The following is a 25,796-nucleotide window of genomic DNA, read 5'->3' on the forward strand; positions in this document are numbered from 1 at the left end:
TGCAGCCTGTCAGACGCGTGCTTATCATTCCTCCAGATCTGATCCTATTTTCCAGGCGCACAAGGCGCGACAAAAGTTCCATTGACGAGGTCACGGGGTGTAGTGGACAGACCGACTCCTTCTGGTGTGTCGAGAAGAATTGGGCTTGAGCGAATGTCTCTCATACAAATGTTTCGATTCACATATACTGGTGCTGAATCCGTCAAGCAGGATCAAGTCCGCCGCCATCTGGAGAATCGACGTGCGTCTGGGTGCGTCTCACATCTCCACCTCCACCTCTGACCTCTCATCACGTCAATTGACAAAGCACACTGTCGTTCGAACATGCATGTCTCGACGACGTTGGCGTGGAGCGCCCTGACGACCTTGGTCGCGGCTCAATTCCCGCCGCCGCTCAAAGGCCTCAAGACGCTCCAGTCCAAGTTCCACGAGAATGTGACCATCACGTACAAGGAGGTACGTGACGGACCCTTCTTCCTTTGGCAGCAATTCACTAATGATGTTAGCCCAACATCTGCGAGACAAACGATGGCGTCAAGTCGTACGCTGGTCACGTTCACCTGCCCCCAGGCTTCCTGAATGACATCGACGGCGAGCCACAGGACTACCCGCTCAACACCTTCTTCTACTTCTTCGAGGCGCGCATCGCACCTGAAGATGCACCCCTTGCTATCTGGCTCAACGGAGGCCCTGGTGGATCGTCCATGCTGGGCCTCTTCACCGAGAACGGACCATGCAGCATCACGCTGGACTCCAACGACACCGAGGACAACCCCTGGAGCTGGAACACCTTTGTCAACATGCTGTACATTGACGAGCCCAACCAGGTGGGCCTCTCGTACGACACACCCACCAATGTAACGATGGAGCTTCTTGAAGGTATGGAGTTTGACGTCAAGCCATTGAACGTCTCGGACGGCCAGGTGCCAGAGAGCAACTACACGCACCGCGTGGGCACCATGTCCAGCCAGAAACAGAGCCACACGACCAACTCCACTGCCCAGGCAGCGCACGCCCTCTGGCACTTTGCGCAGACCTGGTTCGAGGAGTTCCCTCACTACAAGCCGCATGACGACCGCATCAGTCTCTGGGCCGAGTCGTACGGTGGCCACTATGGCCCTGGCTTCATGCGCTTCTTCCAGGAACAAAACGAGAAGATCAAGAATGGCACCCTTGAGAATGGGCACTACATGCACCTCGATACGCTGGGTATCGTGAATGGCCTCTTGGACGCTGTTGTCCAAGGCGAGGCGTACATTGAATTCCCCTACAACAACGTGAGCAACCCTCCTCTAGTAACACAGACCATGCATGCGCTAACAAGAGCAGACCTACGACATACAAGTGTTCTCCGATGATCTCTACAGCGAGCTCTTGCACAACTGGACCAAGCCAGACGGATGCAAAGACCAGCTTCTCGCCTGCCAGGATCGCCTGCGCTCCTACGACCCCATCACCGTCCACCGCGGTCTCGTCCCCGTCGCGGAGATCTGCGACACGGCAACCCAATGCTCCGAAGAGGCCATCATGCAGTACAACCAGCTCGGCCACTCCTGGTTCGACATTGCCCACCCGGCCGCCGACCCCTTCCCCGACCCCATGATCCACGGCTATCTCTCACAGGCCCACGTCCTCGAGGCCCTCGGCACCCCCGTCAACTTTAGCTGGATCGGCCTGCCCGTGAGCCAGACCTTTGCCGCCTCGCACGACGAGATCCACGGCGGCTTTCTCGACGCCGTCGGCTACCTCCTCGACTCGGGCGTCAAGGTGCACATGATGTACGGCGACCGCGACTACGCGTGTAACTGGCTCGGCGGCGAGGCCGCCTCCCTCGCCGTGCCCTACTCGCGGCAGGCCGAGTTCAACGCCGCGCCGTACGGCCTCTTCTGGACACCGGACGGCTTCAGTGGCATCACCCGCCAGTACGGCAACTTCTCCTTCACCAGGGTCTTCCAGGCCGGCCACATGGTCCCGTCGTACCAGCCTGTTGCCGCGTACGAGGTGTTCATGCGGGCCATGTTCAACAAGGACATTGGCAGCGGGACCATTCCCGTGCGGGATGACTTGATCAATGATGGCGAGGGCTTCCATCGGTGGATCAAGAATGAGAGGCCTGACTGGCCGGAGGAGAGGTGTTACGTCTTGCAGCCCTCGAGTTGCCAACCAGAGACCTGGGAGAGGGTCATTAAGGGGAAGGCCAAGGTAGTTGACTACTTTGTGGTCGAGGACGAGGACGAGTTGGACGAGCTGTGAGTCAGTTGGGGTTTGGGCGACATTTAACAATGCAATATGCCAGTTTATACAATTCAAGTTCTACCTGAAGGAGTCCGTCAGCTTGCGTCTGTGCTCCAGCGACACCATCCGTCGTGGTATTACTTACGATTCCTATGCCGGTCTCGGTGCCCTTCGAAAGCCGCCTTGCCATTCTTCTTCCCGCCTTTGTTGGGGACGCGGTGTCTCGGGTTCCTATTGTCCTTTTTGGGATTGTCGATCCCCTTATTACCGTTTTTACCACCATTATGCCGAGGCGGCTGGGGGCTTGCAACCTGCCCTCGCGCGCTACGTTTCTCATGCGTGTTGCCACTCTTGTGGTCGTCTTTTTTCTCCGCAGGTTCCTTGTCATGGTGGTTGCGCTGGTCGTCGGCTCCAAATGATTCCCCCACTGGGGGCTGATTCTGTTGTAAACCGTTGTGACAGCTACCACTTCCATGGATGCCATTGGTAACTGGTGACGAGGACTCTTCACCCGTCAGCAGTGTACCAGACCTGGCCAGTGCAATGGCATCCACCTTGTTTCGATATTCGGCGGCCAGCATGGCAAGTCCGGCCTCTTCTGCAATCTTGGCCGTTTGGACGCACACTTCTTCGAGGCGCAGTATTTCGGGCAGGTTTCCAGGAACAGCCAGTGATTCGACAAATTTCGGATCGTACAGCTGACCTAGAGCTGCCTCGATGTCCAGCTGATCTGGCACTTGGATGGCTGGGCAGGACAGAAGGGGGTCCTCCTGGGTCAGCGAACTGGCAGGCGTAGTCTCCTCCGTGTCCTCGCCATTGCTGCTGGACACTCCGGAATCTTCAGTTGAGGGAGCGGTTACTTCTACCCTCAAAGGGCTCGGCGAATATGGTATTGTCTGCGGGCCCGGTGTTAGTGCAGACACTTGTCCCCAAAGTAGCGGTGCAGGTACTGACAGCCCCTGATGCCAGGACGAAGGCAGCCCTTGCCCACCATTGACACTGTCCAACGGCTTGGGATGCTCCAGAATGCCATGGGAATTATCCATGACCGTGAACATATCTTGATCAAAAGAAACACTTGTGGGTGCAAGTGGAGTGTCGAATCCAAGATAGTCTTCAGGGTGATGCGCTGCCATGTCGATCTCCTGGTCGATCGTGACGGACAGGGGTATGGCCGGCTCCAAATCTCCTACATCGCCCATTGTCTCGTCTTCCTCGAAATACTTCACAAAGGGCCAGGATTGAGTCGCTCGCTTCTGCCGATAGTCCTTGCCTCGCCAATACGGCTGGCGAGGGCCATGTAGGTAGAACTCGTGCTGTGGCTGCCCAGCCCAGGGCGTTCCAAAGGAACTATACAGCGGCCCGAAGCCATACTTTGCTACCATCTTTCTCCATTGGTACTCCTTTGTGTTCGGTGTGATGGTCCATCTGTTTTGATGTCGTCTATTCCCACCTTTACCGTCTTGCTGCTGTTTTGTCTTGTTAGAATGCTTCTGTCCGTCGAGGAGGCTAGTTTCTACCTTGGATTTTTCGACGCGGTTCCCTGCATGTCTATGCGCGTCCCTTGCGTTGCCTTGCGGCTGGTTGCGGCGCCCTCCGTGATTCCTACTCTTGCCCATGATCGATGGCTTGCACCGAGAATTCAAGCAAGAGACGTTTCTCCGTGGACCTGGGAGCGATGGGTGGAGGCTTCCGAGATACAATAAACTTACCGGTTGTTTGTGAATAGGCGCTCTTGCGGGCGAGAGGCCACGGTTTTGATTCGGACATCCTCGATAGCTGCTTGCTGTGTTCCACCAAGAAGACAAGTCCAGTTCAGTGACGGTACCTGTTTGGATGCGTCAAAGTTAGTTCGCTACACTTGTGTTACTCTATCGTTTGTGGTGTTCTTCACTGTACCTCCAACACAAGCCGATCACAAACCTTTGTCAAGCCAAAGAAGTGCATTCGCTGTACGTTGGTGAATGTTCCGCGCACTTCTATTCATCAAATGACCATAATCGCCGGTGAACTCCAATGCAGCCCTACAGTATGGCACGCAACTCCAAAGAAATGCTGCATGGCCCAATTATCACAGTGTCCCAGTTATACACAGTACGTGCCACTCAGTCCTGCGACTTTTTCGCGTGCTCCTCGTAGAACTCCAGAGTGAGCGCCGCCAGGAACCCAGGGATACAGCCCTTCTCGCGCACCCAGAAGCCAATCTGGTCGCTGATCCTCCTGGCGAATGCGCTCTTTGGGCCGCCACCGACCTTCATTGTCCCTCGCTCGCCGTCAAAAACAATAGAGTTCTCGTGTTCGTCTGACTGAGATGGGAAGAATGTGCTCTCCACCCGCATCTTTCCGTTCGGAATGAACGTGACTGTCCACCCCAAAGTGGAAAAGATAGCTTCCTTGAATTCCTGGGATTTGGAGCCCCAGACCTCTTTCAGCCGACGCGCAGACTTTTGCGCCGATGCCGTCTCGGCCTTTGCGGCTTCTACCTCGCGTTCCATAGATCCCAGCACCGACTTGGGGATGTACTTGATGCCAGCTTCTTTGTTGGCGTTGCGCGACTGCAGAGTCGCCAAGAGTTCTTTGTTCTCTTTCTGCAGGGCATGCAGTGTGGCGCGCTTGATACCTTCGTAATCAGACGTGGGGTTGGACCGCAAGGACAGAACACGAGTCGCGTTGTGTTCCTTGGCCGCCGCCAACTGTTCGCGGTTGGCGGAGAGATCCTTCTCCAGAACAGCCACCTGCGTCTGCATGGTGCCAAGCTCCTCCTGAAGCTTACGGTTCTTCCTGGTGAGCTGTCCAAGCTGTTCTTGCATCGCACTGTCGTCTTCGCGTGGCCTTTTGCTACCGGCGCTGAGCTGGGGGGAGAGTTCGGCTCCTTTGGAAGCCTCCGCCGTCGCCAGTTCATTGTGGAGGTTCTGCACCTCTGACTTGTACTCGTCGACGATCCTTTCTAGCTCATTGACTCGGTCCACGCGGGCTTGGTCAAAGCTTTCGGATTCCAAAGTCTGATCCTCCACATCGTATGTCTTGAGCTGGGCACGGAGGTACTCCACCTCCTTGACAGCCAGTGCTCGCTGTCGTTCTAATCGCATGCGGCCCTTGTCGGCGGTGAGTGAGGTCGCTGCTGACTTGGCCTCCTCCACTTGGTTGCGCAGCGTTGATCTGTCTTCCTCAAGGGAGCGCACCGTGTTCTGTAGCGAGCTCAGCTCTGCTTGCAGGGCGCCGATTCGTTCGACGTGCGAGGCAGACGTAAAACGCTCTTCAGTGTAAGCGCGAGCCAATGACTCCGGCGACTTGAACTCAACGTCGCCAGTCTCGGATTTGAGGTACGATGTCCAAGCCAGCCTCTCGTCCTCAAGCCTCTGACGTTGCATGCGCTCTTCGGAGAGCTCCTGCTCGAGCGTCTGAGCAAACTCCACCTTGCGCTGCAGCGACCTCTTCTCCTCCTCGACTACCTCAACAGACTTGGCCATTGCGCGTAGAAGCTTCAGCTCGGAGAGTTGCTGCCGATTCTTCGACTCCAGATCTCGAATGTATTCCACTTGCTCGGATAGCTCCTTTCTGATGATCTGCATTGTTTCCATGTCGCCGCTGTGCGCCTTCAGTCGGAGCACATCGGCCTCGAGCTCCGAGATTCGACCATTGCGGGCATTAAGCTCGTTCTGTGCCTCTTGCAGCGCGGTGTCCTTTGCGTTGCTGTCTTGCTCGATTTCTTGCAGCGAAGTTTGCATCGATGTAATTTGCGCCTGTAAATCATTCGTTTTCTTGTCGGCTATCCTCGCCGCCTCTTCCTTGGCTTCTGTGAGATCGTCCACCTGCTCCTGGAGGAGACGCACGTTGTCCTGCGCCTCACGAGTCTTGCGCTCCCATGTTTTTCTGTCGGTGTCGATAGACTCTTGGACACTTTCGAGCTCTCTTTTTGTCGCCCTGAATTCTTCTAAGAGCTTCTCGTGCTCTCTTTCCGAGGCTTCGCGCGCCTGGATTGCGTCCTGCTCTCTCCGGGTGGCCTGTTCGAGACGCCCGGCTTGTGTTGACTGCTCGATGGCTTGCTCTGATTCGGAGGTCTGAATGCGATACTTGAGAGTGCCAATCTCCGCTTTCAGTGACTCGATTTCTTTGCGGTATTTCTCGTACTCGTCTGCATCCGGTGGCGCCATATTCTCCTTGAAACTGGATCGCGACTCGGGTCTGCCAGAATCGGCCATGCTCGCTCGTGAGGACGGTCGCGAGTCATTTTCGCTGACGGGTGGAAATGCGTGCATTGGCTGCGATGCGCGAAATGATGCGATCTGCACTGATGTTAGAGTCGTCGGTCCTCTTCCTTTGTTGTTGTCGCGAACTGTACCCTCGAGCGCTGAAACGCTTGCGGCATGGGCAGCGCGGAGGTGCTTTGCCGGAATTTCGATGACCCCGAGCCTTTTCTCTGACGAGCACCATCGCCAGGCTGCGGTGTACGACTCTGCATCGTGGCGTTGGGGAAGGCGACTGTGTTGCTGTTGTCTTTGTTGACATTCAGACCAAATCGTTGACCCAGTGGCCATTGTGGGGATTCACGCGTTGGGCTAGCGCTTGGCAGCCCCCGGCCGCGCTGCAACGGTAGGTCACGTGCACGACAGAAAGTGACGACAAACGATTGAAATATCATGTACCTTAGTCTTTGTCGCCGGATTCACACTTCCAGCGATATTCCTTAATTTCCTTTTCCAGCTTCGATTTATGTTATATACCAGGTATCAATTAAATACCGATTTCTTTTTGTCATTATTAGCGGCTCTATTGTAAGGGACACCGGACGTGGCCGCAGCCGGACCCTGCCAAGGCTGCCATGGTCAAAGACAGTGACTTGGCGAGGCTTCGTGTATCAGGTCGTCTCGCAGTCTCGCAGATGCCAACAACTTGGGAAATACAGTTGTCGGCAAAAAGTTTGAAAACCCTCCCGCTTCAGCCTAGCCTCATCCGGTCATATTTCTGCTATCATCCCATCCTTCTAGCTTCTTGCCACAAAAGAACACAACACCTCGAGGGAATGAACCAAGTCCCTAACTCCGGTCGCGGAACCGAAAGCTATATGCTGCTAGCTTCAGCTGAAAGACTGTTTCCAAGATCGTCCGGAATCCCCTTGACGCTCTTTCAGCTACCGAGGGCGGATACACAAAACATTCACCCTTAAGGCAGCGTCGCGACACGTCCCCAATATAGCCTAGCCTGATACAAGAGTCACCTAACAGGGTATCCAAACCTAATGTCAACTGTACTTGTCTTAAGCTTTGAATTAACCTTATAGACTAGTACCTCGGATGGGGAAAGGGCCACCGAGGATTTGCTGAGTTGGTCGGTCTATCTGATTGGGACCCCCATTGACATTCGGCCATGAAATGTTGGATAAGCGTGATGTATTATTCTGATGTCTCCGACAGCTTCAATCAAGCCCCTCGGCGAGTTCTTGTATCTAGAGTTCTACACCACAACTCCCGTGACTTTGCCCGAGGTGATTGCCTCGACATAGACAAGGGATCTTGCTATAGCCGGTTCTTGGCAGCGAAAGACTATGTCGGCAAGAGGCCAAGCCGTGGATTCCCGTAAGAGAAGTGTCTCATCGCGTGCAAGGATGGCAACGTTCACGATTGCCCCTTACGACAACCCAGAATCGCACGTCAAGCAAAAATCTTGAAGTGGCCGTGTCATCTGGACCGAATTCTCGTGTTCTTCTTCACTTACACCGAATCGTCACCATTCGTTTTTGAGCCTTGATTTTCATTCTTTTGTCATTCATTTTCATTCTCACAAGGCGATCTGGCATCGTCTCACATCAGCTATACGACATTTAACTTTCCAAACGCTTGCAATATCCACGAAATTCGGTACCTTTTTTCGAAAACACAAAACTCCTGGAGAGCGACACCTAGAAGGAGACTGAAAATGCTGCTCCAGAGATACCTCTTCCTCGTCGCCCTCGGCAATGTGGTTAATGCTTCACCTGTCCTGGTCACAACACCGCATCCGTCAGAACCTCAACAAGTGACTGTTCACAAGACGGAGACGGTGCACGTTACCCTACCACCAGAGACTGTCCACGAGGTCAAGACGGTGCATGTTACCCTGCCACCAGAGATTGTTCACAAGACGGAGACGGAGCATGTTACCCTGCCACCGGAGACTGTCCACAAGATCGAGACGGTGCATGTTACGCTGCCACCAGAGATTTTTTACAAGACGGAGACGGAGCATGTTACACTGTCACCGGAGACTGTCCACAAGGTCGAGACTGTTCATGTCACGGCAGAACCACAAACCGTTCACGTCACCGAGACTATTCACGTCACCGAGTCTCTTCACGTCACCGAGTCTATTCACGTCACCGAAACTATTCACGTCACTGCGCCCCCGCAAGTTGTACATGTTACAGAGACAGAGACCAAGGTCAAGAATGTGGTCGAAACGAAAGTCCAGGAGAAGCTTGTCACCACAGCCATCGAAAAGCCTGTCACTGTTGTGGAGACGTCTGAGGTTGAGAAGCCCGTCACTGTCATTGAGACAGTTCATGAGCCCGTCGTCGAGCACGTTACGAAGACAGTGGAGAACCCCCATCCAGTCACCGAGACGGTACATGTCACAGTGACTCCAGCAGAGTGTGAAGCTGCACATGCTCCGCCGACTCACACCGTGGTTATGGACCACCCGCAGGACACTGTGGTAGACAAACACAGCAAGGAGGAAGGCGTGGTCATGGGTCATCCGCACACCGTGGTGCAAATCCCATCACAATCCCCCACGTTGGAATTAACGCCAGGAAATCACCAAGCCTCTGGAAAGAATTCGACAGTCGTGGCTGGTCCATGCCGTGGGTGCTAAGGAAGTGGTGAGAGTGGCTCGATGATTTAATTTGTAATTAGAGATTTATACCATGTGGGCTGGATAGGGGACCTCTGAGTCGTAGGAGCACGAGGTACGCGAGAATGAAGACCCGTAAATGGCATGCTTCAACGTAAGCTGTGAGACGAGAATCCAAGGGATGAGGATGAATCGCACATTCCCCGTCAAGACTGCCTGCCCTGGACTTGAGACCCTTACTGTGGCCACCAACATGTCCGACTCAGCTTCTGTCGCTTTTTTATTTCAGCAGATCAATATCGAGTTTGACTATGCTGAGATTCTTATAAACAATACAGGAGTCAATCCTGGTGGCGGAGGCATACACGAGGAAAGTCCTTTGTCTACCGTGTACAGCAGGCTTTCACACAAACAACAAGTGACTTTCTTTCCACCTGTTTCAGAAAGTCAACACTCTAAGGAGTTGCCTCCTTTTGGAGTCCTTCATTAACTCCCTCCCCGATCCTACATCGACGCCCGCCACCGTCGTCCCCATTACAGCCGGCGCTGCCTGGGGCACGTTCCCGACCATCTCGAGCCAAGCGAACAGCAAGCTCGCCGCTCTTCAGTTCAACACCCACGTAGCCGCTGCGGACCAGAACATCACGGCCATCTCCCTGCACCCAGGCCTCAAGGGGACAGACATGCTGATGGACGTTTTCGGGCATTTTAGCCTCGACCCTCCCGTGCAGAACAGAAAGTGACAACAAACGGGGCCAGCGAAGGGCTGCCTGATGTAGGAATTGAAATAGTCATTTTCAAGTGATAGTCGAAGGGCTTGACCGATGTTGCTTCAAAATCTAAGCATCTGGCTTGGTAACGCTCACAATCAAAACTCGCTGTGGCTTCATTCAACAATGTTGCTGGTGTTGAAAAAGATTTGAAATGTCTGCTCGTCACACATGATTAGGCGTGACGATTGCCAAACAAACACACATTATATTCCCATGTGGAACGTGAGAGTTTGTCTCTTAATCAGTATTCGAGCTCATTTTTGTACTCGAAGCAGCAATGTTGAGTTCGCTTCGTAGAGTACCGACAGAAGCTTTAGGGTAAGCAGCATTCCAGATTGGAGGGGCCATTGACTGGAAGTGGGCCTCCAGTCCGCAGCGATCCGAAGCCAATTATGGCATCATGTCATTGCCGAGCTTGTCGTCTGGTTCCTGGATGCCAATAAATCCTCACGCGGACCCTGCAGCACCACACTTACGATTGCCATCTAACACCCAGCGCACGCAAGCTGATTGCGTTACCCCCCAAGCTTTTTAGTACCTTTACTCTCGTTTCTTTATGGACAAACAACACTGGTGAATCGCTCGAGTACCGAGCTACGCGCACCCTCTTCCGGCTCTTTTCCTTCGATCTTGGCAACACTTGGTGCCATTGGGTGACCAAAAGACATTGAAACAACGCCAAAGTCAACAGTCCCACTCAATATGGCGAGCGCGAGGATATGGGTAAGTCTAGCTGCCGTCTGATGACCCCCAACCGCCCGCTAACGCACCCAGGCGACGCCCATCATAAACGCGCGCGGCGTCGCTCCTCGCGCATTATCACCACAAGCCTCATACGTTACCGGTCGACACTATGCCTACCAACGCCTGCCAGCCTTCACATACATGCGATATTCCTCTAGCTCCGACTCCAGCGGAAAAAGCGATGCGAGCTCCACCACCTCCCGTTCCTCGTCGAGCTCTACCACCACCACCACGACGAAGCCCAGCAAGCGCGAAACGGCCAAGGGCAAATACAACCTATATGGAGACAACTGGGAGGACACGGCTGATTTCGCCATCAAGTCATTCAGCGACCTGCCGCACGAGATGTTTGGGCACAATCAGCACATGCTGATCAACTACGACCTCAAGGAAGCCATGCGCCTGATGCTTCGTCAGTTCAACGCCCCTATTGTCTACTGCTTCGCATACGGGTCAGGAGTCTTCCCGCAAGAGGAAGCGGGTCGGAGCATCAGCGAGGCGGATTTTCGGTCTGTTCACCCCAAGCCACCGAAGGCATTGATCGAATCGCAAAAAGGCGCCCCCAAGATGATTGACTTTATCTTTGGCGTGTCGCACACGCAGCACTGGCATTCAATCAATATGAAGCAGCATCGCAATCACTACTCAGGGGTTGCCTCGCTGGGCTCCGGGCTCGTGTCGCGTGTGCAGGACTGGGGCGCAGGAGTCTACTTCCACCCGTACGTGGAGGTCAACGGCATGCTCATCAAGTACGGCGTTACGAGTATCGATAACTTGGTCACGGATCTATCGACCTGGGATAGCTTGTATCTCGCGGGACGGCTGCAGAAGCCAGTCAAGATCCTGCGTGATCATCCTCAGGTCCGTCTCGCCAACCAGCACAACCTCATCGCGGCATTGCGGACGGCGCTGCTGCTCCTGCCGCCTGACTTCACAGAGGCGCAGCTGTATAGCGCTATCTCCGGTATCAGCTACTTGGGCGACCCACGGATGTCTCTGCCGACTGAGAACAGGTCCAAGGTGGACAATATTGTGTCCAACAACATGGTTCATTTCCGTCGTCTCTACGCGCCATTGATCAAGACGCTGCCTAACGTAACGTTCCTTGACAACTGCCGTCTTGACGACGAGAACTGGGTGCTCAACCCCAAGGCGAACAGCAGGCTTCAGCAGGACATGGACCCCTCGCCACGAGGCAACATGGTGCGCCGGCTACCCCCCAAATTCCGCTCCAAGCTCTACTTCCAGTACCAGAAAAAGCTCAGCTTGCCCAAGGAGGAGTTCAACAAGATGATGAAGGCTTCGACAGACGACGAAGGCAAGCGGCAAGGCGGGGAGTTTGAGAAGCGCATCGCCGAAGACGACCCTGCCGCGCTGACCCAGACCGTCAGGCAAGTCATCAAGCAGACCGTCAACTGGCCGAGCACCGTGCAAAGTCTCAAGGGCCCCGTGATGAGCGGATGGAAGAGGACGTTCCGCTATCTCGGCGAAAAGTACGCAAAGTACAAGAAGGGCTCTGATGCGGAAGCGGCAGCAAAGAAGACTGCGCAATCACAGGAAGGGTCTAAAGAGAGCGAGAAAACCAAAACTTCCGAGGCCTCCGAGGAGAAGAAGGAATGAAAGAGGCTGTTTGTTCATTGTATAAAATTTGCACGTACGGCATCACCTTGACAGCATCTTGCCGGATGGCAAAGGGGGCGGGAGGCAACAGCGGTGTTTTGATTCAGCGGACACGAGGTGTTATGGACAAGGGATAGATTTGTAGCTCGCCCTCTGGGGCTCTGTCAAAACTCACCATCTTGACAGACAACACGTAAAATATGTCCAAACTGTGACTTGTGCATCGGTGACCGATGAAGACAATGGGTCCTATGTACATATTTACATCCTTGATATTCCGCTGATGAAAAATCCAATGGCTCTACCCTACCGACACACCAGGCGACACTGCTACCTTCCCTCATACTTTCCGCTCACGAGCTTTCTGGACAATGGCACATCTACCCAAGTGTGGGTCTGGGATACGCCATCGTCCGCAAAAGGATCATCGTCCGACTCGGCCTCCTTGCCCTTGCCTTTTGTCTCTTGCAGTCTTGAGACAGAGATGCCACTGCCGGCCACCTCGCCCTCGGGCACAACATACTCCCACCTTGCCTCGACGTGGCCCGGTATCGGCTCTGCTCCTTCGCTGCCGACAATACGGCACACGATCTTCTGCGGCTCAGGGGTGAGCGTCACCTCGCCAAGGCGCCAGTACACTATGTGGCGGTCCTTGAGATGCGTGCCGCTCGGCTTCGTCTGCGCACCCGAGGCCTTACCCTCATATGTGGCAATAAACACAACGTTCTGTAGGGTGACGGGGCCCTTCGAGGTGCATGAGGGGTTAAGTTGATATTGTAGCAAAAGACCCAGCTTGTCACCTTGAGGCTTCCATGCGGGGTTCAACAGTAGCGGCGCATTCCGTGCAAGCGAGAGTGGATCTGACTCGGGGGCGAAGACGCGGTATGAGAAGGCGGGCGCCATCTTGCTGATATGCGACAGGTCGAGGCTGAACTGATCTGGCTGGTCAGGTGTGCTGTTTTGCACAAAGATCCTATTAGGACCGATGCGCTCCAGATTGGGATAATTGTTGATCTTGATGGTCTCGTGGGCTGCAATCGTTAGTGTAACGTTGGCAACGGTGTCCTCATAGACTTACTCTTGTACATGTCATCGTCGGTGGCGTTGTTCACAAATCCCAGCTCGCCCGCCATCGAAGTGCTCTCGATCTCACCGCCAGCCTTGAACACAATAGATACATGCTCAATGATGGAACCGTGAAGACCAGGGCCAACCATCTCGGGATGCTTTGCATGGGCCAAATTGCCGAACGAGTGGCCAGAACGAACAGATTGAGTATCAGAGGTACCAGCAATGCTAGCTTCTGGGGCGAGTGCTGGAGCGCCTGTCCTGGAGCCGAAAGAGCTTGCAAATGAGGGCGAGCCTGCGATGCCCGCCAGAAAACCACCCTCTGCCGGCTCACCCGCTATGGGAGCAGGCGCATAGATCGTGTTCCGCACATCTCTGCGGCCGCGCGTCGTCCCTGAGCGGCGTACAGCAGGACCGGCTCGCAAGGAGCTGGCTACACTTGATAGTGCGGCTCGCTTTGCCTCTGGATCCTCCTCATCTATGGGCTTGTTCTGAATGTTGAGCTTGAAGAGCTGATCAGCCTCCTCGGTTGCAGCAGCCTCTTTCTGCGCTGCGGTGATCGGATCATCGGCTGGTGCGGGTATCGTAAAGCCCTCTGCATCCTTTCCAGCGGCCGTGGGCGTCGGACCAGTAGCTGTCGGCTGAAGCGGCCGAGCGGTCGGTTCATCGGTAAGAGTCACACCTCTGTTTTCGCGGAAGCCATTGACTCCCTCAAGAATTGGCGAGTCCATGATGTTCTCCTGTGCATTGTATCCGTTCGCACCCTCATGGGGCGGCCTGGAGGGGCTGTCCTCGCCAACTTCAGGGGTTCGTGGGAGTGATGGATGCTCGGCCAGCGCCCCAAGATGGTTCGATTCCCTCAGATTGCCTGATGAACCCCGTGGCGAAATGCCGGGCCTCTCTTTGCCCCCAAGTCGTCCAAATGCAGATGAGCCACCCTTCTGCGGGGAGGGTCCCACGCCGCCGTGAACACTCTGCCTGCGTCCTTTGAGTATTGTTCCTAGGCGACGCAGCTTCGATTCGGGCTTTGGTGGCTCAGCTTTTGGTTCCACTGTCGCAGGGGTCTCCGGTTCTGAAGGCGTCTCCACGGGGGTTTGCTCGGAAGGCGCTGAAGGTTGGGGGGCATTGGCGCTGTACGCAGTGCTCGGGCGTCCTTGCTGGTTCTCTGTAGAAATGGAAGCGGTTGTTGACGCGCGCGTTGGAGGCGCTCGCGGCGTCCTGCCGTGCGTCATCTTGTTGACAAAGGCCAAGATTTCTGTTTCGGTAGCGATTTCGATCACTTGCGAAAGCGTGGCGACCGACGTATCTTGGGCGCGCTGAGCGCAGTCCGACTCGAGCGTCTGGTACTGTGTCAAGACATCGCGAAGCTGGTTGATTCTGGACTCGTCGAGCGCTTGAAGCGATTCGAAGATGTACGGTGCCTGGGATTCCCACTGCTGGCGTGCTGATTCAAGCTTCGATGTGGCAGCATCGATTTTCTGTGTGCTGGCTTTGCCGCCCTTCCTGCCCAGCTTCTCTGTAGCCGCCTGAGCCTCATCGAGTGACTTGGCTATCGATGTCAAATTGGAGGACATTGTCGTCATTTCGCCAAAGCTGCTGCGCTGACTGAAGTTGCGCAACGGTAATTCCACATCTTGTTCAATGCGATCGGAAAGCTGCTGGTGCGAGTGGGCAAGAGTACCGACTGCGTCCACCATTGCTTGCCAGGGCCCGTTGAAGATACTGGTGTTGTTAGCGGCGAGCCCGAGGTACTTTGTAGTGAAGCTACGAACCCAAGCTCAGATGAAGGTCCCGGTAGCTTGGACTGACCCAAGCGGCGAAGCCCCAAGATGTATTGTTCCTCGACTCGACGGCGCTCCTGGAATTAACCCGTTAGTCCTTGTTCACACAGCGCACCCAAACACCGAGCATTGCGAATGCATGCTGAGAGGCGGCCAATGCGGTAGAGGAACAAGAGAGCCATACTTGGAGCCAGTCGGCGATTTCGGTGTTGATCTTGCTGATCCGCTTCACTCGGTCGTTGAGCACTTGGACGGCTTGGTTCGGCTGGAGCGAGCTCTGTCGCGTTGGGTGTCAGCCGCTGTAGATCATTGGAAAGCGTAGCGAAGCTTACAAGCATGCCCGGGTATTCGCTCCTCGCTGTATCTTCCATCTTGCCGGTGGTATTCGCGGGGACGCGTGGGTCGGTACAGTTTGGCTGTCGTAAACTGCAAGTTCTATGTGCGTTTCTGGGCGAGCGAAATGAGGCACATGCGCATGGCGATGATTTGTGCCCAGGGCAAGTAGAATATCGTCAAGGAAGCAGAAGTCCCTTAGCTGCGTCTCTGTAGGCCAAATACGGAATCGAAAGGTCAATAATTGCCTTTGTCACCGGGAACGAAGACGTTGGAGCGGCGTGGCGTGAGGGCGACGGTGATGGGACACGGCTACCAGCCGTGAAATGACGAAGCCGGAGGCTGGCTGGATGGATGGAGCTCCTGCCCTTTGGGTTGGACGGTTGCTCCGTTGGATATGGATGAGGTAAGGCGCATCGCTTGATTGGGCAGCGAAGCTCAAGTCCCCATATTAGTCCGCCTAATGTGGCTGGAGCCCGCAGCTTCCGCCGTCTGCCGACACTGGCCAGCCGTGCTAGCATGTAATTGACTCGACGTTAGCTGCTTTTCGTTTATGAGAATGGTAATGTTTCGAAATCCTAATAATGACGTTCTGTCTGCGTCTTTCGCATTTGCCCTCTGAAATCGGAACATTGCCATTGTTGGATGTCTGGCTGGGCACGGTACGTACTTCCATGTTCGTACCAAGACCGGATTTGACCTAACCTAAACGGGATACGGCAGGTCGCGATCCCTCAAAGCCGGGTCTCGCACTCACATTGCTAGACACTCACCACACTCTGCTCTCCGTGTACCGGGTGTGCTCAGCAGCATCAGTTATATACACTGCCTTTGAGAGCAGTACTGGGCACACCATGTCGGACTGGAAGTCGACGTTGTCGGCATCGGAACGTTATGAAACCATACAAAGAATGTGAGCCATACTGTCGTTTTCCTCAACATCGAGTCCAGTTCGAACGGTTACTGACTACTTCAGCCAGGCACAGAGAGGCATTCCAATGAACGAGGCGCTGCCACTTGAAGTCGCCGCTTACAACGAGAGCACGTCAAAAGTATGTAATCCATTCAGGCCCACGCACCTCGACTAATGCACGTGTCCTCAGGAACAATACCTATCAGCATGTCTTGTGCCAACTGCAGCCTGCCCCGACTCACCCCCCTTTACACCGAATGAGCCGCCACAACCTGGAGCATGGACAGATGGCTTCACGATAGGCCCATACGACGATTGTCGCCCCATTGCCGAAGGTGTGACATCTGAAGTCTACCGGACGTCGAGAAGCACGGCTCTGAAGGTCATCACGTTCCATACACCACCACATGACCCTCAACGCGAGGCTCTCATACTCGAGGCACTCAAAGGACGGCCCTCTATCATTCAGCTGGAAGCGACATTCCGTGATCAAGAGCAGCGCCTTGTTCTCGAATTCCCTTATCTGCCCTTTACGCTGGGACACCTACTCGAGAAGGGTCCTCTCGATGACGGGCAGCAGAACAGGATCTTCAAAGATGTCTTGTCCGGGCTAAGGGAAATCCACTCTAGAGGCATCATCCACCGCGACATCAAGCCCTCTGCGATTCTGCTAGCGTCACCTTCAGGACCCGCGTACATTTCAGATTTTGGAACAGCATGGTCACCAGACCATCGCGCCAGAGACGAGCCACCCAGTGGCAAGATTCTCGACATCGGTACAGGGCCTTATCGAGCACCAGAAGTTCTCTTTGGGAACACGGCGTACTCGACGGCAGTAGACATGTGGTCTCTTGGCGTCGTGATATCCGAAGCCATCACCAACCCGCCGATGCCCATTTTCGAATCGAGGCCTGCGCATGAGGATGGCAATCAACTCGGCCTAATCCTAAGCATTTTCAAAACCCTGGGCACGCCGACAGTGGATACCTGGCCTGAGGCCAAGGAGTTCAAAGTAACACCCTTTGAAATGTGGACTGTCTTTCCAGGAAAGACATGGCAGGAGATACTTCCGGACGTTGCTGAGGAATGGACAGAACTAGTGGCCGCGCTTGTGAGATATGACGGGAAACGAGCTACTGCTGATCAGGTTGGTTTCTAGCGGTGCCCTTGCGAAAACGAAAATCCTAATATTTGCAGGCACTCAGCTTCGGTTGTTTCCGAGAGCATTCGTAGCCCCTCTATCTAACTTTTTTCTATACAATCGCCTTTCACCCTTGACGCCTCTTTTGCGTGTCCGCTCCCAGATAGTCGATGGGGTTTCTGCACAGAGGGCACGTGTTCTGGTTGCTGGTGCTAAACCACTTATACAAGCAAACCCTGTGGAACAGGTTCTTACACGTGGTGCATCGCTTGTCCGGCGTCTTTTTGTCCGACGAGATGATACTGTAACAGATCGCACATTCGCCCTGGCCCTTGAGGGCGCCGACAATGTTGCGACGGAAGACCTGCAGGCCATCAATGATGTTGCCGTTGGAGAACGTGATGACACCGCGTGTGGTTCTGACCCAGCTCTGCCATTTCTTGTCGTCGACAGCCACTCGGCGTAGCCCCTCTACGGCGACACCGTCAATGGGATAGCTCGAAGGGATCTTGATAGCAATGGCGGCTTCGTCTTCGTCAATCTCGTAGCCCGCTGTGACCTCGCGAGCTGGGCGGGACACCTTGACATTGAGTTCCTTCTCGTCCATGGATGGGGCTTCTTGGGAGTCGGCCCACGTCTGCACGTCATCCAGCGCATCATCAATGATGAGAGGCGAGAAGAACTTGGTGGTCCAGCCCTCCACCGCGATTCTGGTCTGCTTTGAGCGGCAGTCAATGTACCAGGTGCGGAACAAGCCTGGGGTGTACTTGAGTGCAAGGTAAAACAGGTGCACCAGTAACCACTGCATGCCTTTCTCCTCAGCTTCCGCATCGGCGAGTTTGATGTCAAAGTCCTTGATTTGCTCGGGACCCAGGCTAGCCTTGGGCAAGTTGAGTGGGTGGGCGGCCGAGTGGCCGAGCACGTCGAACATGAAGTCGAGCAGAGGGTTAGCACATTTCTCCGCTCTGAGCTGTTCCGTGAAGTCGTTCCGAACTTTGAAGGACGATGTCGAATAGGCGTCAAATACCAACTTCCAGGCCAGTAAGTAACAACGAATCGATGTGGGGAATTGGGCCAAGATCTCGTCGGGATACTGTTCGAGCGTGGGCGCGTCGAGCAGGAGAGACAACAGCTCGTCAGGCAACCGTGCATCTGGTGAGGTTAGCTTGTATTCGGGACGGATCAAAGAACCACGAACCAGTGTTATCGAGCAAAATGTCCACAGACTTTTGCTCTTGCTGTGCAGAAATAGCCTTGTGGAGAAGGTTGAACGCCGCTGTCTGAATATCTCGGGATTCCGAGGCAACGAGAGGGAAAATGTCCGCGACATCAGGGATATGCCTCATGGGTAGCTTTTCCACCTCGCGGCAGATGATGCCGTCCACGACGCCCACTGGCTGCGAGGATTCGAAGCGTGGCGCCCGAAGCAACTCGAGCAGGGCTTTGGCTTTCGCATCGCTAAACTCTTTCAACGCGTCCTGCAAGTCTTCATTAGGCTCGGCAATGGATGACAGCGTCTTGTATAATCGAAGTGAGGCATGCGTCGCCGATAGCATTTCGCCAAATCTCGATCCTCCCGCTTGTTGCCACAAGTAGGTGCAAAATCCTAACGCCTTCTCCCAATACTGTCCATAGACATCCTTCATGCAGGGAAGTAGCTGTGTCAAAGATCGACAAAGCTCTGCTGACAGGGAAGGCTCCAGCTTCTCGGGCTCGTCCAACCACGATGTAATTTGCCTAGTTGCGAAGACGATTCGGTTGTTGGCGACGGGCATCTCACCAGTCTCGTAAGTCTGCCCACAGAGAGACAGCAGCGCCAAGACTGCGTGTGTCTTACCAACCTTCTCGCCTTCGACAGAGGCACCGGCAGCGTCACTAACGAGATGGTTACAGAAGTTGCTGATTGGCTTAGAGATTTGCCCAGAGCCGCCCGCACCAACGACAATAGCCGCTGCCAGTAGAGAAGTCTCTGGTGTTGCCTTGAGGTATTCAGTTTTCATCAACTTCTCTTCCAAATCCGGAGTCAGTCCTTGCACCTCGATTCTCGCGGCGATCAGTTCCGCTAAGGCTCTCGCGCTGTATACTCCTCGTGACGATAGCTCCTGTGACCTCACAATGAGCGTATCAATCAGCAGCGATAGCGTTTCCGATGTATCGCTTGATGCAGCGAGAGTGTTGATGAAGTTCTTCGACGACGACACAAGGTTCTCGGCCTCACTGGCAGATTGCCCATGGTGCAGTGATAGCCAAATGCCACCTTTGCTTCCAAGGGTGATCTGATCCGAAACTAGTTGAGTAGTGAGACCATGGAGACACAGGAGCTCAGCCTGGGTGTCGACCGGTAACGCTGCAAAGTCAAGTCGGCTTCTCAGAGCTTGGTCGAGGAAGAGAGCCATGCGAGCAGGAATCGAGCGGCCTTTGCGATCTCTTTGAACGCGTGGAACACTCCTGGTGGATGGCTTGATGAGTGCAGCGGCCCCACTAATGTTGCTTGTGATCGACAACGAGGAGTCAATCGGCTGTTCAAGGAATGGTTCAAGCTCCTGAGCCCAGACTTTGACGTTGGGAAGGACATCTTCCGGAGGAACCCCTGAAGACCCCTCAGCTTGGCTGAGAACGGTCGCAATTCCGAGGGACTGTGGCCCAGCGCGGTCCAGGTTGGATTGGATGATACCGACAATTGGAAGTTTTCCCTCCGACTGGCTGTCCAGCAGAGCCCGAATAGACTGTGTTTGCGTGGATAGAGTTGTGTCGCCAATCTCGGAGAGACTAAGTAGTCGGGCAAGTAGTGCTGTCTTCAACTCATCGTTCGCGGAGAAAAGCGCTGGTCGACCCTTGACCAAGATTTCCACAGCCCTCAAGCTGTTGCTAGACGATTCCGGCTCTCGGTTGAAGAGGTCCAGTAGATCTTGTGCTAGCTTTGTGTAGACTCCATCTTCAAGAGCCTGGTACGTGACAGCACCATCAAGGAGTCCCCAAGCATCGGCAGTGCCGGATACCGTTGCCAAAGACCGTTGCGATATAATGCGCTGCAGCTCGGTATGTTGCTGGGCAAGCCTTGACCCCTTGTCGTTGGAAACGAGAGAAGTCAGCGTAGAGTCCTGTGTCTCTCCCGGCTGTAGCTTAGCAGCCCCTTCAGCCCAGGTGGCCCACAGAGCACTGAAGTCACTATCTCGTTCGGACACAGCACCAAGCAACTGAACGCAAGAAAGCAGGTACGGTGCTGACGACGAAGTGGCAGCTTTCTTCATGTCGTTCACGGCCACAGCCATCAAGAAATCAGCAATGGCATTCCACCTGTCTCCTTTGAAAAGGTGTTGGGAGGTGCTCAAAGCGTACTCCAATATCCGAGCTGCACCGTACGGCTTCAGGTTGCGGGTTTGAAGGAGGGAGAGACTTTGGTCGATTATGTCCGATGACGGCTGGGTTGTGTAATCGGGGATCGAGGCACTCATTTTGTCCATCTTTGCCATAATCTGTCCGACAAGTCCGAACCAACGGCGGCCTTCCTCGCTGATCTTCTCCTGGGACGCCTGATACTCCTTGGAGACCTCTGGTAGAGATGCAGATATGTTTGCACAGAGAATGGACGCAACACGCTTCCATTCGTCTTCAAAAGCCAGTCTCAACGGCTCCTCTGACGATGCAATTGCCATGTACGCATCAACAAAGATAGCCATGGCATTGGGCCCAAGAGGTATAGCCGTCTGCTTCTCTGAGACGGAGAGGATGAATTGCTCAAAAAGGGGAAATAGATGAGCTTGTCCAAAAGAGTGCTGCTCGGTGGGAGCCAGACTCTGAAGTAGGCGTCGCGCGGCGTCGATGTAGCACTTCCATGCGTATGATGTGTTTGTCCTTGGTTCATCACGGTGGGTGACCCCAGATTTGAGCGATGTCAGGATCCCATTAGCAAGGTCAAGTGATGTGGCTTCTAGTGGTATCAGGGCGAGGAGCTGATCCAGGTACTCCCAGAACTTTGGGGGACTGCCTTGTGATCCTTTGGCGATGAACATCTGCAAGCGCGCAAGAGGAGATTTTTTCTCCGTCCCTGATGTCCATATGTCTGGTTGTGATTGTGTCAACTTCGTCAGGGCCCGAACATACTCTAGAGCTGATCCAGATTGATCCGTTCTGAGACCACCAGTGACGATAGCTTGTCTGACTTTGGTTTCCTCGGCGCACGGTAGCTTGCGGTCGAGACAAGTAAATACCAAATGACACACGGTTTTCCTCACCGAGGAGTCATTGTAAGTTAAAGCCTTCCAAACAGCGTCTTGTTCAAAGAAACTGTCGTATTGGGCTTGGGCTTTAGCGATATCATCGTCGCTCAACTTTTGCAAAAGGCCGAGCACCAATGATAGGCTTGCCGTGATGACCCGGTAGTATTTGGCCTCGGCATCCTCTTTCGTGGTGGATCGCTCGTCACTGAGAGTATCTTGAGTCTCTTGAACGGCTTCGATCGCGTAATCGAGTATCTGGCTTTGGCATTTCTTCCACAAGCCCAATACCTTTTCAGGCGTGTTGAGGAAAGAAGCCAGCCCATCGTTCGCCGCACGCGCCACGGCGCGATCTCGATCATAGAGCCCTGCGAGCCATGCGCCGACGATGGTAGGAATGTGCCGTTCCATGCGTTTGCGAGCCGACTTCATCAGCTCGAATTGCAAGTTGTGCGACAGCTCGCGAACTCGTCGGGCGTTGTCGATGGACGTCCGAGGGTACATCTGGACCCAAACATCCAGAACCGCCTCTTCGACACCGCCATCCTTTTCAAACGGATGATCCCGAACATAGGCCAGCAGTTCCTCGAGGGCCTTGGCCTTTGTCGTGCTATCCTTCTTGAGGACATTCTTCAGCGAGACCACCACGTGAGGGTCGGTGACATTGCTGAATGAAGGCGGTTCCGCCAGGTACGACAAGGAGCTTCCGCTGGCAGAGTCGCCAAAGCCGCCAAATCCAGCTGCGTTGGCGCTCCCGAACCCGCTCGTCGAGCGGGATATGGGCTTGCCCTTGCCTTTGCCTTTGGCTGTCTTCATCGTGTGTACCACTGCCAGGTGGGGTGTTGCTGGCGCCTTTGCGCAATCGTGACACCTGTGCCCATTCACTCAGGCAGCAGGTCGTAGCTCGGGCGCAATGTTGCGTTATTGGCCAGGGTTTCAAAGTGCTCGTCAGATTGTTCAAGCTGCGGTCGGCATAGACGTGGGGTTGGTAATCGTTGGTGGGATGATGCTGTCAAAGATTCAGTGATGTCACGCAAAACCTGGACCCTAAAATCTACTAGTAGTCTAGGGTAAGGTGGGGTCCTCACTCATCTTCGCTCCCTCACCATGAGTAAGGTGTGAGTGAGAATCGCCTTCTCAAGACGTGGACAGAGTCCAGACTGGACAGATTTCGTTTCTTTCTTAACTTCTCTTCTGCATCTGTCAATATCCAAAACCTACACTCGCTATCTTGCGCGCTGGCTCAGAAAGGCAGATCCCTTCTTTAGTCCCCCGTCTGACTCACACCGAGGGCCTGTTTCATGTGAAGTGGAAAGTGGATGATTCACAACAAAGGTGAATAAGACGATGATAACTTCCATTGCTAAGACATAAACCGAATTGAATCAAGAGTGCTTGTTGATATGGAGCACGGAGACAATGGGCCCTTAGTGCTGACGGGGCCACACCACAACAGGAGGATCTCATGGTTCGCCCAGTCATGAGTCTTACGACTCACGAACAACGATCGAAACGTCGCTCCACACTTCTTCCTTTGCAAACTTCTGAACGCATCTGCCGTCGTTCCACAGGCTCGTGATTTCCTGGACTTTAGTGACGTTCCCGGTACCATCAGCTACGAAGCCAATAGTCTGACGACCAGTCAGACTTCCACCACATCGCTGCGCCGCGAAAGTGGATGAGCCTCCTGGAAGCATAGTGCCCCACTGCTGCGTGGCCTCGAAGAGACTCTGGGGATCGATGTCTCGGCCAATATAAAATCCAAGGGTGAGATTGCCGGGAACCACCTCTATCGAGGACCAATATGGCAACGTGTCATCGACGCCGGTCAGCCATCCAGGATAAGATATTATGAAGTTGACAAGGTCGGCAAAGTCGGCCCGAACGATAGGAATGCCATCATACTGCTTGATAACTTGGAGATCGATGAATTGCTCAGCCTGAGCATGTACTTCCGAACTCCTTCGCTGGACGGATTTTGCCTTTTTTCCGGAGCACACTGCCTTCTCGATAGACCTGTCCTTGTGAATCTTGAAGTCAAGGCGACTCTCCAGAGCGCAGTGTTCCAAGCTGAAGTCCTGAAGGCGGTGGTGCTCAGCACGACTGGCCTCGACGTCGTAGCAGGAAGGGGGACACAGATCGGGGATTGATCGACTCAGTACGCCGGGGTGCAGAGACAACAGGAAGCCGAGAGCGGCACCTTTCAAAAGAGTGGACGAAAGACAAAGCATGGTGCTTGGTGCCTTCTGATGAATAAGGAGTGTAATTTGTTCAAAAAAACTTGGCAACGAAAGCAAGATAGACTGGAGAACTTGGAAGAAACACGATCTTTCTTGTGGACATCGCCTCCTTTTTGACGTCCCATTGAGCTTAGTTTGTTGGTTGGTCGTCTATGCAATTTGGGGGCCGCCAGCCTTCTATACGCAGTGTAACACTGTAGAGCATGGCATAAGTGTGACAATGTGATTCACTGCACGAAGCCGAGCCTGACCCCGGCCCAAGCCAACCTTGCCAGCATGATAGCTGTACTCTATGTACACATACATAAGGGGCATTGCCGAGCACCTCTATTTATCTTGCCCAGAGGCAAACCAAGACAGAACCACAAAATCTTCGTGCTATGTCAATCTTCTCGCCCAAATCGAGGTGACGAACAGTGGTTATGCAAACTGTCAGCGAGGAATAGGTGTGTAAAACGCTTGCTCATGAGAGTCGACACATCGTAAGAGCTACTCGTGAAGAATAGCCTATTGGAGTGATGGTCAGTTGGTCGTTCTCACGCGTCAAGACTATTTCCATTGTGATCAGGTCAGGCTCCGACAATCAGAAGACGCCCCTGAAGCTGTCACATCTTCGTCACACCACTGACCATTTTGTGCACGGATTAACGTACATTTACATCCATGTTATCCCCGGTACTCGGAATCACGCATCTACCACCATCAATATTGGTTGGCGTTCAAGTCTACTCCGAGTGGGACGGCGAGATACTTCAGTACTTCCTCATCCTGTCGCTTGCCATGAAGTGACTGGTGAAACTGTGTAAGCCATGATTCCGGTGACCAATACTTAGGGTTGCGCTATAGCCACCTCATCTGCACCTAACGCGAGCCTCAGTCCCCTTTCAGCTTCGCCCTCTCAACTTGCTGGACAACCTGTCTATCCGACTTCCACATAAATGGCAGCCAGGTTGGGTATTTGAACAGCCAAAGTGTCCAGAAGGGCTCCACGATGACATGAAGGTGAAGGTGATGAATGGAGATGATATCCGGCCAATAGAACCCATTCAGGAGGGATATCGGTCTCCTGCCGCGATGGTAACCCGAATGAATCGTCCAATTCTTATGGTCGGGACAATGCCGGTCTAGGAGCAGTTTTTTCACCTTGTCGATGTGAAGCACTGAAGGAACCAGTAAGTACAGCTCTGTCGAATCGCGTCACAAGTAGCCACTGACACAATGGCAGGTCCTTTGTACCCAGAACCTCGATGTCGCGGATGTGTTGGAGGGGGGTGATGAGCCAGTGATGCCGTCCACCCAGCCTGATGTTCTCGAAAGCAATGACGAGATTGTCCTTCTCTTTGTCAGTGTTCAGGGTCCTCGGGTCGGCGCCAAAAGAGACTACATACCTGGTAGATTGGTTTTAATTTGCTGTGGTCACAGAATTTGCAGTCGGACTGGGCTCTTTCCGTCCACTCAAGGTTCGACAAGTAGCTCCATGCTCTAAAAAGTGTTTCCATGATGCGTCAGGCCCTCTATGTGAACTTTGTGGTTTGACTTTTGGTGGAGACATCCCGTAGTGCGAACGCGCCGTATAAAAGATGAGCTTTTCATGGCCACTGAACTTATAAGGGATTTCTTATTGTGTGTGTCCATGGTCAACCTGGCTGTGAGCCTGTGAGCTTGTCAGCCTTGACCCATCGGTCGCAGAGACTGCGGTCACGCCGTCACGGTATCGCTCCTTCCATGTGATCACCTAGGGATGCCGTAGGCGGCTTGGTTACATGTAGGTAAATGATGAGTAAGGTCATGATGCAACGTGCTGTCAGTTGTTCCCGAACTGTTTCACTAACCGCCGGAAGAAGACGGATGTTATTGTGAGGTCCAGCGGATAATGGCCATGGGGCGTATTTGTACTTACAAC

At 54.0% G+C, this 25,796-nt stretch overlaps 10 protein-coding genes across 10 annotated transcripts; 5 read left to right on the forward strand and 5 right to left on the reverse strand.

Annotated features, from left to right (window-relative positions):
- The first annotated feature begins 237 nt into the window (after nucleotides 1–237).
- Nucleotides 238–2,313, forward strand: F5Z01DRAFT_223945 (Alpha/Beta hydrolase protein). Its single transcript, XM_046258248.1, has 3 exons — nucleotides 238–456; nucleotides 507–1,277; nucleotides 1,330–2,313. Exons 1-3 carry the CDS (start codon nucleotides 325–327, stop codon nucleotides 2,251–2,253), a joined length of 1,827 nt encoding a protein of 608 aa, XP_046116649.1. The 5' UTR covers nucleotides 238–324; the 3' UTR covers nucleotides 2,254–2,313.
- F5Z01DRAFT_223932 (uncharacterized protein) lies at nucleotides 2,313–4,097 on the reverse strand. The gene is made up of 3 exons (XM_046258247.1): nucleotides 3,756–4,097; nucleotides 2,790–3,704; nucleotides 2,313–2,738 (listed from the first exon to the last, which is right to left on the reverse strand). The coding sequence occupies exons 1-3, from the start codon at nucleotides 3,852–3,854 to the stop codon at nucleotides 2,373–2,375; spliced, it is 1,380 nt and encodes a 459-aa protein (XP_046116650.1). The 5' UTR covers nucleotides 3,855–4,097; the 3' UTR covers nucleotides 2,313–2,372.
- A 3,574-nt stretch (nucleotides 4,098–7,671) lies between these two features.
- Nucleotides 7,672–9,199, forward strand: F5Z01DRAFT_660453 (uncharacterized protein). Its single transcript, XM_046263828.1, has one exon. The coding sequence runs from the start codon at nucleotides 8,152–8,154 to the stop codon at nucleotides 9,082–9,084; it is 933 nt and encodes a 310-aa protein (XP_046116651.1). The 5' UTR covers nucleotides 7,672–8,151; the 3' UTR covers nucleotides 9,085–9,199.
- Nucleotides 9,200–9,210: 11 nt separating this feature from the next.
- Nucleotides 9,211–9,806, forward strand: F5Z01DRAFT_751859 (uncharacterized protein; the record flags this gene model as incomplete). Its single annotated transcript, XM_046267059.1, has 2 exons — nucleotides 9,211–9,481; nucleotides 9,507–9,806. Exons 1-2 carry the CDS (start codon nucleotides 9,245–9,247, stop codon nucleotides 9,804–9,806), a joined length of 537 nt encoding a protein of 178 aa, XP_046116652.1. The 5' UTR covers nucleotides 9,211–9,244.
- A 431-nt stretch (nucleotides 9,807–10,237) lies between these two features.
- F5Z01DRAFT_660455 (mitochondrial import protein MMP37) lies at nucleotides 10,238–12,410 on the forward strand. The gene is made up of 2 exons (XM_046263829.1): nucleotides 10,238–10,559; nucleotides 10,611–12,410. Exons 1-2 carry the CDS (start codon nucleotides 10,539–10,541, stop codon nucleotides 12,198–12,200), a joined length of 1,611 nt encoding a protein of 536 aa, XP_046116653.1. The 5' UTR covers nucleotides 10,238–10,538; the 3' UTR covers nucleotides 12,201–12,410.
- F5Z01DRAFT_660458 (Muniscin C-terminal mu homology domain-containing protein) lies at nucleotides 12,411–15,784 on the reverse strand. Its single transcript, XM_046263830.1, has 5 exons — nucleotides 15,382–15,784; nucleotides 15,234–15,326; nucleotides 15,041–15,126; nucleotides 13,279–14,990; nucleotides 12,411–13,231 (listed from the first exon to the last, which is right to left on the reverse strand). Exons 1-5 carry the CDS (start codon nucleotides 15,418–15,420, stop codon nucleotides 12,531–12,533), a joined length of 2,631 nt encoding a protein of 876 aa, XP_046116654.1. The 5' UTR covers nucleotides 15,421–15,784; the 3' UTR covers nucleotides 12,411–12,530.
- Nucleotides 15,785–16,311: 527 nt separating this feature from the next.
- Nucleotides 16,312–17,848, forward strand: F5Z01DRAFT_224196 (serine/threonine protein kinase, CMGC group). Its single transcript, XM_046258251.1, has 2 exons — nucleotides 16,312–16,434; nucleotides 16,486–17,848. Exons 1-2 carry the CDS (start codon nucleotides 16,381–16,383, stop codon nucleotides 17,452–17,454), a joined length of 1,023 nt encoding a protein of 340 aa, XP_046116655.1. The 5' UTR covers nucleotides 16,312–16,380; the 3' UTR covers nucleotides 17,455–17,848.
- Nucleotides 17,509–22,844, reverse strand: F5Z01DRAFT_224051 (uncharacterized protein). The gene is made up of 3 exons (XM_046258250.1): nucleotides 22,742–22,844; nucleotides 18,635–22,662; nucleotides 17,509–18,588 (listed from the first exon to the last, which is right to left on the reverse strand). The coding sequence occupies exons 2-3, from the start codon at nucleotides 22,467–22,469 to the stop codon at nucleotides 17,564–17,566; spliced, it is 4,860 nt and encodes a 1,619-aa protein (XP_046116656.1). The 5' UTR covers nucleotides 22,470–22,662; nucleotides 22,742–22,844; the 3' UTR covers nucleotides 17,509–17,563.
- F5Z01DRAFT_223983 (uncharacterized protein) lies at nucleotides 22,845–24,026 on the reverse strand. Its single transcript, XM_046258249.1, has one exon. It carries the CDS (start codon nucleotides 23,882–23,884, stop codon nucleotides 23,141–23,143), a length of 744 nt encoding a protein of 247 aa, XP_046116657.1. The 5' UTR covers nucleotides 23,885–24,026; the 3' UTR covers nucleotides 22,845–23,140.
- Nucleotides 24,027–24,645: 619 nt separating this feature from the next.
- Nucleotides 24,646–25,544, reverse strand: F5Z01DRAFT_224310 (uncharacterized protein). The gene is made up of 3 exons (XM_046258252.1): nucleotides 25,282–25,544; nucleotides 25,109–25,226; nucleotides 24,646–25,053 (listed from the first exon to the last, which is right to left on the reverse strand). The coding sequence occupies exons 1-3, from the start codon at nucleotides 25,390–25,392 to the stop codon at nucleotides 24,767–24,769; spliced, it is 516 nt and encodes a 171-aa protein (XP_046116658.1). The 5' UTR covers nucleotides 25,393–25,544; the 3' UTR covers nucleotides 24,646–24,766.
- Between the last annotated feature and the right edge of the window lie 252 nt (nucleotides 25,545–25,796).

The sequence above is a fragment of the Emericellopsis atlantica genome (genome assembly GCF_019669845.1).
Source record: "Emericellopsis atlantica unplaced genomic scaffold F5Z01scaffold_20, whole genome shotgun sequence".
NCBI lineage: Eukaryota > Fungi > Ascomycota > Sordariomycetes > Hypocreales > Bionectriaceae > Emericellopsis > Emericellopsis atlantica.